Source organism: Garra rufa, chromosome 10, assembly GCF_049309525.1.
Source record: "Garra rufa chromosome 10, GarRuf1.0, whole genome shotgun sequence".
In the NCBI taxonomy this organism is placed as follows: Eukaryota; Metazoa; Chordata; class Actinopteri; order Cypriniformes; family Cyprinidae; genus Garra; species Garra rufa.
In genome coordinates, this window is record NC_133370.1 from 23,620,774 (window position 1) to 23,634,574 (window position 13,801).

At 37.4% G+C, this 13,801-nt stretch overlaps 1 protein-coding gene and 1 long non-coding RNA gene across 7 annotated transcripts in view; one reads left to right on the forward strand and one right to left on the reverse strand.

Annotated features, from left to right (window-relative positions):
- Positions 1–8,134, reverse strand: part of kiaa1217 (KIAA1217 ortholog) — an 81,247-nt gene extending 73,113 nt beyond the window's left edge. For all 5 annotated transcript variants that reach the window (XM_073848300.1, XM_073848295.1, XM_073848299.1 and 2 more), the window contains exon 1: positions 7,824–8,134. In XM_073848300.1, the coding sequence (XP_073704401.1) occupies positions 7,824–8,004 (181 nt within the window). In that variant the 5' untranslated portion in view covers positions 8,005–8,134. The remainder of the gene's footprint in view (positions 1–7,823) is intronic.
- On the forward strand, positions 7,642–9,534 carry LOC141343687 (uncharacterized). Of its 2 annotated transcripts, none has more exons than XR_012356793.1 (3): positions 7,642–7,713; positions 7,806–7,994; positions 8,160–9,534. It is a non-coding gene; the product is annotated as an uncharacterized lncRNA (long non-coding RNA). The 2 variants fall into 2 exon arrangements; XR_012356792.1 differs by having other exon boundaries at positions 7,660–7,725.
- Positions 9,535–13,801: the final 4,267 nt, after the last annotated feature.

Sequence of the window (13,801 nt, forward strand, 5' to 3'; positions counted from 1 at the left end):
ATGTTTTATTTGGCTTCATTAAAGTGTTTATGTCCATTTCTAATTGAATTAGTCTATACAGTATTTTCACAAGTTTAAACCTTTCAGAAAAAAGCTAGTTTTGAGTTTGGTAAGTTCATTTTGCATTTAGTATTCCTGTCATGTCTCCTTATTTGAAAGTTTCTTATGCTGGGTCTCCTGTCACCTATTTAAATTTTGTAGGTACTTTCACTGTAACTCTTGCTAAATTGGCATGACTGTAACTCCTTGAAAATACCCTAGAAATAGCAAAACCAGCTATCTGGTGCTAGCCAGAAATCCAAAAAATCATACCACGAGAAAGCATCTCCTTCGTGTCACTATATGTGTGCAGAGTGTAAAACAACATGATGGAGAAGGAGAAACCAAACCACTGCATTTTTAAAATAATACATGACCTCCACCTAGTAATGGATAACCTCAGGAAAGTCTCCACTCTTGCCAGTTACAACACTTAAACCTGTAACGTTGTGAATGACTGATTGTCCCAGATTGACTTTACTCACATCTCAGACTTTTCCAAAACAAACTAAATACTAATAAAATGTGATAATTCAGTGGCTTGACTAACAACTGAAAATAGAACATAAACTTTGACAACAGCTCTACAGAATTATTATTTTAAACAGACTAGCTTGAGCTGCCAAATGCTCTGTAATGAATCGTCTTTCCTGACTATAATGAGTAGGAAATAAATTCTCTGAAAAGAAGGATAGCGCAACCTGAGGAAGAGCTATTGCCGTCTTCTCCCTCAAGTCACCTCTAAGTCTCATTATAGGCAGTTTTTGTTGTGGGGGGGAATGTGTATCTTTAATAACTCAGTCTGAAGAGGCCAAGCTAAGCAGTGTGCAGTGTGGATCTTGGCCCGCTCAGGTTCTGACAATAGTGAGCACTGATATTCCTGGGCTCAGCTACTACATAACCGGACAAACTGGATTTAATTGGAGATTAGACTGAACTCATGCTCACAGCTGCTTTAAACTCCAAATCATTATTAGAAAATTGCACAGAGGTGGCCAGTATATTAACCAGTCTTCTGCAGTTCTTCCATGCAGAACATACTGCGGAATGTTAATATGGATATAGGATTGAATCTTGGGGAAAATAAAATAAGCTCCATAATTTGAAACATTGATTTTTTTAGGTTGTTATGCTCTGCATACTATATGTTTTCTGAACTGTTTTGCTCCAAAGCTGTGAGAATGCCATGGAGCTAAGCTGCTGAAAGGGACAAAAATGAGGTTGGACAGGGCAGCAGAGAGGAATGGGACAAGACAGGCGCACATCCTGTGTGAGATCACACTGATGTCAAACCATATCGCGTCCTGCTGATTAAGCTGACGTAACGGCACATGAAGATCTGGCTAATTCCTGTATTACATTAGTGCTTCAGAGAGACAGATGCAGGGAGGTTATATAACGCATTAAAGTTTAGTTCACTAGCAAGATGAAGACGTCTTTAATTTCTGTGTACATTAAGCAGTTTACTAGGCTGATTAAGTGAAATTTTAAGCTTGATGATACAACTTAAATCACATTTTGAGAGTAGGATAAAAGTCACTAAAGTGACACTTTCTAATGGGAGTGTGTTGTTTTTTTTTTTTTAAGCATCCTGTTTTAACAGGGTATAATTGTGTTAACTCTATCATAAAGAGAGCAATTTGTTTTTTCAAAAGCTTTTTAAAGAACTTTAAATTTTTCCCATAAAGCTGCAGAGTAGGAGAAAGTAATCTCACTCTTTAGCAGAGAGGCCCAAATTATCTTCAACCTAGCAAAGCATTTCCTCACCTGATAAACCTCTCTAGGATAATTATGATTGATATCACTTGCTTTTAAAACCTCTTTCTCATTCCTTTCCCTAAGCTAGCACAAAATCAAAGAGTCACTATTTTATAGCCTACAGCACAAGCTAATCATAATTTAAAGCAGCTACAAAAAAAAAAAAAAAAAAAAACCTTAAAAGTTTTATATATACAGTGGTGTGAAAAAGTGTTGGCCCACTTCCTGATTTTTTTTTTTTTGCATGTAGATCATCAAACAAATTTAAATATTAATCAAAGATAACACAAGTAAACACAACAAGCAGTTTTTGAATGAAGTTTTTTTATTATGAAGGGAAAACAAAATCCAAACCCACATGGCCCTGTGTGAAAATGTGTTTGCCCCCTAAACTTAATAACTGGTTGGGCCACCCTTAGCAGCAACAACTGCAATCAAGCATTTGCGATAACTTGCAATGAGTCTGTTACAGCACTGTGCAGGAATTTTGGCCCACTCATCTTGGCAGAATTGTTGTAATTCAGCCACATTGGAGGGTTTTCGAGCATGAACCACCTTTTAAAGGTCATGCTACAGCATCTCAATAGGATTCAGGTCAGGACTTTGACTAGGCCACTCCAAAGTCTTCATTTTATTTTTCTTCAGCCATTCAGAGGTGGATTTGCTGGTGTGTTTTGGATCATTGTCCTGCTGCAGAACCCAAGTTCGCTTCAGCTTGAGGTCACAAACAGATGGCCGGACATTGTCCTTCAGGATTTTTTGGTAGACAGCAGAATTCATGGTTCCATTTATCACAGCAAGTCTTTCAGGTCCAGAAGCAGCAAAACAGCCCCAGACCATCACACTACCACCACCATATTTTACTGTTGGTATGATGTTCTTTTTCTGAAATGCTGTGTTACTTTTTCGCCAGATGTAATGGGACACACACCTTCCAAAAAGTTCAACTTTTGTCTCGTCAGTCCACAGAGTATTTTCCCAAAAGTCTTGGGGATCATCAAGATGTTTTCTGGCAAAACTGTGACGAGCCTTTATGTTCTTTTTGCTCAGCAGCGGTTTTCATCTTGGAACTCTGCCATGCAGGCCATTTTTGCCCAGTCTCTTTCTTATGGTGGAGTCATGAACACTGACCTTAACCGAGGCAGGAGAGGCCTGCAGTTCTTTGTGTTGGGGTCTTTTGTGACCTCTTGGATGAGTCGTCGTTGCGCTCTTGGGGTAATTTTGGTCTGCTGGCCACTCCTGGGAAGGTTCACCACTGTTCCATGTTTTCGCCATTTGTGGATAATGGCTCTCACTGTGGTTTGCTTTAGAAATGGCTTTATAACCTTTTCCAGACTGATAAATCTCAATTACTTTCTTTCTCATTTGTTCCTGAATTTCTTTGGATCTCAACATGATGTGTAGCTTTTGAGGATCATGTGGTCTACTTTTTCACACAGGGCCATGTGGGTTTACATTTTTTTTCCCTTCATAAAAAAACCCCTTCATTTAAAAACATTGCATGTTATGTTTACTTGTGTTATCTTTGATTAATATTTAAATTTCTTTGATGATGGTAGCAACCACATCACATTATGGGATGTTAACTTGCATACTAAAACACTACCGAAACAATGATGAAATGTTTCGGTCGTGACTGTTTTGGTAGTGACAAATTTATGGAATAAACTCCACCAAATGTTTCGGTAGTGACATTTTTAAATACTTTTGAACCGAGCTTAAAGTTACACACATATTTTCAGACTTTTGAACACATATACCTCAAAATGATCTGGCCTATCTACTCAGAGAAAGACAGAGAAGGACACATGAATATTTCCTGATCGTAAATTTAGGGGCGTAGTTAAAATCAGTCTCAGCCAAGTTTCAGTATTGACATTAAAATGTGGGACACCTTTTTTTCATAATTTACAAAGAAAATATAAAATAAATATATTTTTTGAACTTTACTTTTTAAAAGAATCAAAAAGATACTTTTAAAAACAACAATGGAAACAAATACAAAAATTATTTCAATGTCATTTTCATAAGTTGAAATTTAGGGGTTAAGGTCCGGGACAGCCACCACCCAACTGAAAGTACCTAATAAATGACTTTTTTTTTTTAATATTAAGCTTACTAATATTTTAAATATTATTGTGAGTTTTAATAGATAATAGAAGGATCTAAGTAAACATCTAAAATTTAAATACTTAAATTTGTTTTTTTTTTTAGTTGTGGGACAGCAATTAGGCCAATCTAACTTTTTGTAACTGACTTTAAAAACTTTTGACCAGTCTTGAAGAAAAACAAAATAGATGGCTAACTTTTTAAGACTAGCCCCTGATGTGACGACCATTCTGATTGGCTACAAAAGGAACAGCCACACCCCCAACTTTTTTTTTTTTTTTTTTTTTTTTGCTCATTACAGAGCTTCGGGCTGTCACAAAAACAGGTGTGATATCTCAGGTGCACCTTTTGCTAAAAATGCATTTTGGAGTTCAGCTGAATAGGAAAAAAATACATTCTTCATAAACATGAACTGCAGTTCAGTGCACATATAGCCACAAGAAAAGAGGCTTTAAAATTAGGTGTCAGTTCATGGAGGCAAGTGGAGCTGCAGGTTTTTCCGAGGAATCTCTTTCTGCACATTTGGAGCCTCTGAGGGTAGAAAGAACTCTAAGTGTCCATGCGGTGCTGAATTCTGTGCCTGTGGAAATGTCATGTACTGTATCTGCAGCAGCGTGGCAGGATTGGTGCTGTCTCTGGGATAAATCTTTGTTTGAACAGACCTGACGGAGGGAATGGGTGACAGCAGGGGACAGTGGTTCTAAGGCTGTGCCTTCAATCTCAAACCTCTCTAAGCAGTGAGAGTAAAAATCAGTGAAGTGAAAGAAAACTATTTTGGCATTTGAAAGTCACTGGAGACTAATAACATAAATAATTTTACGCTATACATGTAAAAAAAAAAAAAAAAAAAATCTCACATACCAGAATAGCAAATATCAGTCAAGGACATAGCAGGTAGTACCGGATAAACAATTACCATTCAAAATATTTTGGTCAGTACAATTTTTCAAAAATATAGTTTTTTTTATTTTACAATTTAATATATTATTTTGACTGCTAAGCTGAATTTCAGCATGCAGGCAGAAACTTCAGAAATAATTCTGATATGCTAGTTTGATGCTCAAGAAACATTTCTTTTTATTATCATTGTGCTGATTATTATTTTTGTGTAAACCTTGATGCATTTTTAAGGATTATTAAAGGTTGTATCAGCGATTTCTAGCCTAAAACATAAATTGTCAATTTCAGCTGACCTTTCATCACGATTCGCTCGCTGCCTGCCCCATAAATTGTCTGTGAAAAAACCGCGTCTCTCTGGTCAGCCTAGGGTCCGAGATATGCCAAAAAAACAATCGGCACTACCAACCTTTCCACACAAAAACAAACAGTGTTCCAACCAATCAGCGTCAGGGATTTGGTGTTGTGGACTTTCGCTCCGCCTCCCTCACATCCCAGCACCAGTAGGAAAGTCCACAACACCAAACCCCTGACGCTGATTGGTTGGAACACTGTTTGTTTATCTGTGGAATAGTTAACAGCGCCGATTGTTTTTTTGGCATATCTCGGACCCTAGGCTGACCAGAGAGACGCGATTTTTTCACAGACAATTTATGGGGCAGGCAGCGAGCGGATCGTGAAGAAAGGTCAGCTGAAATTGACACTTTATGTTTTAGGCTAGAAATCGCTGATACAACCTTTAATAAATAGAAAGTTTAAACAACAGTATTTTTTCTTTTACAATCAAATAAAACTGTCTCTTTGATTCTATAACTTTAAATTTAATGCATCCTTGCTGAATAAAAAAATCAGTATTATTATTTTTGAAATTGACCAACCCCAAACTTTTAAATGATATATAAAATAACATGGAAATAAAATACGTAATAGAAAATGTGTTCAAGTGGGTAATTTTTAAAACACCATTTTTCTTTAAACATTCTGTATGATATTTCATCTCATGATGAAAACGTACCTGTTGAATTGTTTTTTCACAAGACGCAAAATATGTACCATTATGTAAGTTTTGTGACATATTCAGTGTGAAATGTCCACTGAGTGGCGCTAAAAGAGTGTTTGTGCCCCCCCCCCCCCCCAGGACAGATGAACCTACATATGGTATGTTTTATGCAATGTTGGTTTTGTATGTCACAGCAGTTCTGACTTGAAATGTCCGTTGAGTGGCGCTATAACTCTAACGCTCTGTGACGTTTTAAAATAATGTACCATCTGCACTACACCTAAACCTACCCGACAGTATGAACACAAGCAAATGTGACATAAAAGCGCAATCGCAAGCATGTTGTTTGTCGATTTCTCATCTTTCAGCGCTTTCATCGTGAGTCATGTTTTTCACAGCATTCGCACCCAAGGATCCCAACTCCAATTACAGCTGGCTGAGCTACCAAGCAAGCTTGTTATGTCTATAAAGCGAAACATATTGAACTGTATTCATAACTGTGTACAAAAATGATTACAAGTGCTTGCTGTTTTACCACCTCTAGTGTTCATTTATGTTGGAAACTGCAGTGATATGTACTTATTGGTACGTATTTTCCCACAGGTACATTTCTGTACTTTGTTTGTTTACAGAGTTTGTACTGAATTACTAAGCTATTCTGTAAAAAATGTGCAAAACGAGTATGCATATTTACAATTAAGTGCACTACTGGAATTAGACTTTGAATCGCATGTTACAAAGAATGCATTGCCTGATAACTGGCCTTGTTTTGAAGCGGTTTGTCTATGTGTTACTTTCATCTTTTGTGTGTGTGCGTTTTCATAGTGATAAACCACAAGAAAGTCTTCTGTGGAAGGTGTCTGATATAATATTAATTGATTTGAGAAGCCTCAGTCCCTGTACCCATTAGCTACCATGTGGTTTCTAAACTGACCTAATTAGAGCGGTGACAGTTCTTCAAAACTTTTGCCTAACCGCACTGTCAAACCTTGTAAGTCAACTGCTGACATCAATTGAGAGAGCTTCCCATCGCTGCTCTTCTAACTGAACATTTTTTTCCCGCATCTTTTTTTATTATACAATGCACATGAGTACAAAGATGTCATTTTTATTGTATTAAAATGTGACCCTGGACCACAAAACCAGTCTTAAGTAGCACGGGTATATTTGTAGCAATAGCCAAAAATACATTGCATGAGTCAAAATGATTGATTTTTCCTTTATGCAAAAAATCATTAGGATATAAAGTAAAGATCATGTTCCATGAAGATATTCTGTGAATTTCTTGCCATAAATATATCAAAACTTAATTTCTGATTAGTAATATGCATTGCTTAAAACTTCATTTGGACAACTTTAAAGGCAATTTTCCCTCAGATTACAGATTTGCAAATAGTTGTATCTCAGCCAAATATTGTCCTATCTTAACAACCAAAGCTTATTTATTCTGCTTTCAGTTGATGTATAAATCTCAATTTCAAACAATTGACCCTTATGACTGGTTTTGTGGTCCAGGGTCACAAATATAACTTTTCAGAGATTATAAAGTCAGCTGACTGTAAACAGATATTTAAATAAGTCTAAATAATTATGTTTAAATGAGTATTACTAATACAACTGTATGTTCATCTACCTATTCGGTCACTGTTTAGCAACGTGTGTAACTCATAGTGAATCTAGCTGAGAGTTGCTGGTTTGATTAGCACCGATGAGATCAAGTGATGTGAGAGAATTTGATGATGAGGATGGGAATGTAACTAATCAGCAGAGTGAACAGTGAGGGTCAAACCCCTGTCTTAATCCCCCCATATAGAAAAGGCATCAGCCAAACTATACAAGCGCACTCATGTGCTGCAGTCAGGAATACCATACAATAGCTCCTCAGACAGACGGTTCTAAACTCCGGAACCGTAAGCATATCTGTATGTGTGTGTGTGGTCATATGGCTAATATTTTGTAGTATGACACATCAACTAAGTATTATAATGCTAACACCAATCAGATTTAGGAAGCATGGTACCTGGACTGGAACCCATTGGATTGGTGTCAGAAGACTTCTGAGGTGGTCTGGATCTCATCAGGTTGCCTTCACTGCCAGCCCTCATCAACCTCTCCCCAACGACCAGCATGTGCGAGCGGTTCCCTGGAGGTTCCTTTCGGGACTGCTTGGAGGGTTTGACCAGACGTGAAGGTTTGGACATTTCTCAAGGTTCTGGGATTTTTTCCAAAAGTTCTCCCTCCTTTCTAAAACTGCATGCACTTTTACCTTTCCAAAGTTTGCAGATCCTGACATCCAACTAATTAATTTGCTGTTCTTCTCTGTTAAACTTCATTCTTGCTCTGGCAAATACTGAAGAGTGGAACCAGTTGAGAAGTCCTTGGAGACAACCATCTGCTCAGCTTGAGGCACCACAGTGAGGACGCAACTGAAGAACCAAATCATTGAAAGGGCTGAGGTTGTTAAACTCTCTTGCTATGCAGAACCGCACTGCATGCTGATGTCTAATCACTTCTCCCGCTTTGGAGAAATGATCCTCCTAATAATCCAGCACTAGGCGAGCATCAGGCTCTAATCTACTTGTGTAGCTGCTGGTAAAACACAGTGCTCTTAATGCAGATGTAATCTCTGTGCTAAGTCGCCATGCAGATTTAACCAGGGAGGCGGCAGAGATGATCACTGTGTGTCAGTTGGCTTCCTACTGCTGTGCATGCAGACCAGAGCCACCGCTAAGTCACACTCGGGCAGTGAGAAAGAGAGAGAGAGAAGGGATAGAGAGGAAAGAGATTTACTCCCATGTGCATGGTTGTGATAGGCTAAGAGCTCTTGTAACCTCCTCCCTCCCCACCTTATTCTCATATAGTGTAGGCATGTTGTACTGCACTGGAATGTTGAGTGCACAGGTAAACTATCTATCTATCTATCTATCTATCTATCTATCTATCTATCTATCTATCTATCTATCTATCTATCTATCTATCTATCTATCTATCTATCTACACCAGAATGCAAAGCAAGAAACAGGTTTAACATCTTTGTAAATGTATTGAAAATAAAAAACTGAAATGATTCCATTGCATAAGTATTCATACTCTTATTTGGGACAGTTGAAATTTAGCTCAGGAGCATTTATATTGCTTGTAGATGTCACTACACTTCGAGTGAAGTTAACATGTGGCAAATTCAATTGAATGGGTATGATTTGGAAAGACAAACATCTTAATAAAAAGGTCTAACAGCTGAAAATGCATATCAAAGCAAAAACCAAACCCTGTAGAGCTCAGAAACAGGATTGCATCAAGCCACAGATCTGGGGAAGAGTTTAGAAAAATTCTGCTGCATTGAAGGTTCACATAAGCATGTAGTCTCTGTTACCCTTAACAGAAGTTTGAAACAACTAGGACTCTTCCTAGAGTTGGCCTCCTGGCCAAACTGAGCAATTGATAGAGAAGGGCTTTGGTTAGAGAGGTGACCAAGATCCTGATGGTCACTCTACTTGAGCTCCATGATCATATGTGGAAACTTACAGAAGGACAAACATCACTGCAACACTCCACCGATCTGGACTTTATGGCGCTGTCGCAAGACCCAATCCTCTCCTCAGTAAAGACACATGAATACACACTTGGAATTTGCAAAAAAGCATCTAAAGGACCTTCAGACTGTGAGAAACATAATCTTCTGGTCTGATGAACCTCAAGCATCATGTATTAGTAAAAACCAGGCACTGCTCATCATCGGGAGAGTACCATCCCAAAAGTAAAGTATGAAGGTAGCAGCCTCGTGCTATAGAGCTGAGGGACTCAGAGTAGAAGAAAAGCTCAGTACACCAAAATATTGAGATAGCCTTAATGAAAACCCAGTCCAGAGCATTCAGAACCTCAGACTGGGCAGAAGGTTCATGTTTCATCAGGACTATGACCCTAAGCACACAGCAAGAGTGGCTTAAAGACAACTCTGTTAATGTCCTTGAGTAGTCCAGCCAGAGCCTGAGCTTGAACCCAATAAAACATTTCTGGAGAAATCTGAAAATGTGCATCTGTCCCCATCCCACCTGAAAGAGCTTGAGAGATGAAGAGGTGAGGGGAAGAATGGCAGATATTTGCCAAATGCTATGTACTGAGTTAAGGGTATGAATACTTATGCAATGTACTTATTTCAGTTTTTTTAATTTCTAATATATTTACGAAGATGTGACAATTTTGTTTTTGCTTTGTCATAATGGTGTATGGACTGTTTATGTGGGGGGAAAAAACTAATTTAAAACAGTTTAACATAAGGCTGCAACGTAACAAAACATAAAAATGAAGGGGTATAAATACTTTTGCAAGACACTAAATAATTTATCATGCACATCTTTTTTGATTATTTTTTTATTAGTGCTCTCTTAATCAAAATAACTTCCCTTCCTTCTTGCAGCAAAACCTTTTCTCTGATGACGTGTTCACTAGGCTGAGGGTGAGACAATAACCTCTCCCCTCCAGCAACCTGTCACTCATGAGATTCTAGTAACTGCAAATATCAATGATCCAATGATAGAATCAATTCCCAATAGACCAAGTTAAATCCTGCCCTACATTTGTTTTCTCATTTGAGGTATACAGTACGTCACATAAGAAAGAAAAGACAAATGACCTTGATATGTCCGACAAGCCATGGCACTCTCACGCCCCACATTGGGTTCTCACACAGTGAAAAATACATTGTGAAACAAAGAGGAAACTGACAACTTGCTGACAAACAAGGTAGAGCCGTTACTTTAGGCATGAAACTTAGTTTCAGCTTTAAAATTGTCTTTTTTTTAAGAAATCCAAAAAATAAATACCATTTTGTGGCTCTTTAATGTGTCGTAACAGATCGCTGTAGCGAGTTCAAGCAGCACGTAAACCAAACATATCTTCCTCTTTACTAGTTATAGCATGAAATAAACACAAATGAACATCTGATGGTATCTTGTTAGACATCAATACTCTCCTGTCTGATTTGTTTATTGGACAAAAATGGCAGATGCAGCATTATGATTGGTCAGATCACCTGTCAATCAAACTCCCTGTGAAGGGTCAGCTGCGACTTCCATTTTATGCTAACTTTAAAAACCACTAATCTGTGCTGTTGAAAAACCAACATAAAAAAAATCTTATGTTTAGTTAATTCTAATTCAGAAATCTCTGTATGAGAATTTCTGATTCCTTTAATAACCTAAAAAGACTCAAATGAACGGTGTGAACAGTCAAACACTATTCTGCAAATGAGTTGCACAGATCCCCAGTGTGGGGTTCTCTATATTTACCCAAACAGAAAAATCTATTTCATTTTAGCACACTTAAAAATAGTGTTGTTAATGCTTACCCAGAAATATAATGGGAGGTAATGTGACACTGACTCTGTTTTACACCTCTAAACTTAAACTTGTAAAACATCTCTCCATGCATGCAAGACAGAAGGTTCATAATTCACTTTCTCTCTCATTTTATGTTGACGTAAGTCCGCCACCATCTGGCCCATGTTACTACGAATTGAAAACTGAGGGGGAGAATTATTTCAAAGCTACTATAACACAATTCAGTAATGACACAGTCCAGTACTGGTCATTAAATACTTATATAAAAAAAGAAAAGAATCAGCAGCTACAGAGAAAAAAAAAGTCAATTACTCAAAACAATGAATGTTGCAGCAAAGAAAGCATTCCTTCTTCTAAAGCTATTAGTCTCTCCCATTCCCCTTTGGAGTGACTCTAAAGTAAACCAGAACAAGGGACGGAGAAGAGTGATGAGATTGCTGATCATGCTGCAAAGCCTGTGAGGAAAGAGAGGGTCTTTAACAAGAACTATCTGCTCTTATGGGGAGTGTAATAATACAGTGCAGAACCAATTCATATTCATGAACGGTATGTTCAGAGTTACATAGCGTGATATAGTGATTTTAATTAGATGACTGCTCGACTGAGGTCTGTTCATATGCATGTGTTTACATATACAGTGAGATATGCACAGTCATTGACCTTCTGTGCATTTCTTCTAACCACTGCTCTGCTATCATACTAATAGGAGTATATAAAAGTATGTCTACAGCTGAAGTCAAAAGTTTACATACACCTTGCAGATTCTGCAAAATGTTAATTATTTTATTAAAATAAGAGGGATCATACAAAACGTATGTTGTTTTTTGTTTAGTACTGACCTGAATAAGATATTTCACATAAATATATGTTTACATATAGTTCACAAGAGGAAATAATAGTTACATTTATAAAAATGACCCTGTTTAAAAATTTACATATACTTGATTCTTAATACTTTATTAAGTGTTAAGATTTTTATTTTATTTTTGGTAGTTGTTCATGAGTCGCTTGTTTGTCCTAAACCATTAAACTGCCCCCTGTTCTTTAGAAAGGGGGTGAAAACTTTTTTAATTTGAAGATCATTGAATTTTTTGTCTTCTGGGAAACATGTTAGTATCTTCTGTAGCTTCTCAAGGGCAGTACTAATTAAAAAAAATATGATATTTAGGCAAAATAAGACAAATGTACACATCTTCATTCAAAAGTTTACACCCCTGGCTGAGCGTTTGAACCTTCTGTAATAGTTGCATATGACTCCCCCAGTTGTCCTCAGCATTAAAAGATGGATCTCAAAATCATACAGTGATTGTTGGAAAGGGTTCAAATACACAAAAATGCTGAATAACCAAAGAATTTGCAGGACCTGAAGGATTTTTCTGAAAAACAGCAGGCAAATTAACTGTTTAGGACAAACAAGGGACTTATTTTGGTAAAATAATTAACATTTTGCAGAAGGTGTATTTCAACTTTTGACTTCAACTGTATATGAGAACTATGAATAACTATTTAAGGGTTAAAATGAATTATTACTTTCTTTTTGCAGTTATGCATGTACATCTTCAGTGATCATCAGTGAGCAAGTGGAAAAGCTTAAAAAGAATGGACACAAAACCCTCCTTTTCTGTAGAGTATTTAAAGGTATTTATGAACGCATAATTTGAGATTCCAACAGTAACCCAACATAAAATGGCTTGCAATACAGTCTACCTAATAGCCTCAGGAGGATTTAGTGGACGTTTTGGTCAAAAGCAAACATTTCTGGTGAGTAATAGGACATGCACCTACAGCATATCATGGACATTTACAACCAACATGGCCTGCAGCCAGACAAATTCTTGTTTCTCAGATTAAAAGAAAGACAATCCACATCCTCCTCTGTGATAGTCATAAAAAATGTGTAGCTAGACTCACAGATGCACTGAAGTATCTTGTGGTCACAACAATTAAGTGATGCCCATGTCTCACTGCCCCCTCTGGCATATTTTTGTCTGTCATGGGTTTCTGTGCTCTAATCTGTGCCAAAAATATCTCCCAGCACATGGTCCAAGGAGTTCATGCTGCCATGGTTCTCTGAAGAACAGGAATAAAATGGCTTTAATAGGTGTTTATTTTCAGCCCACCCTCGGTTCACATGAGAGCAGGCCTGAGGTCTAAAGAATGAAAGCTAACAGACATGTAGGAACACAGGATCCGAGACTTTAGGTGTATCCTCATCTTATGACAGTTTGACTCGTCAGCCTGTCTACAGCGTCTAGAGTTGATTTTATTCAAAAGCACACATTCAGCAGTCCTGCCAGAACAGACTACCTATCAACTCTGCTGTCAGTGCTGTCACTTGAAAACAAAAATTGGTGTCTGGTTTTATTATATACTGTGTGGCTTAGGAAGAGGTCATTGAGAGACACTGACCACAGTGATTTTTTCTCTTACGGTGCACATGCCCTTCTGTAAAAAAAACCCTTTTTTAATATATTGTATTTTATTTTATTTATTATTTGTCTTTTTTCAGCATGTTACCTTGTTAGACCAGTAGGTAGTGAATCGCAAGTGAACTTTTTCTGTTAATGTAGGTGAACGCTGCAGAAATCTTATGGTGTTCTGCAGGGTTCTGTTTTGGGTCCTCTTTATTTTTCAATTTATATGTTTTTACTCGATTATA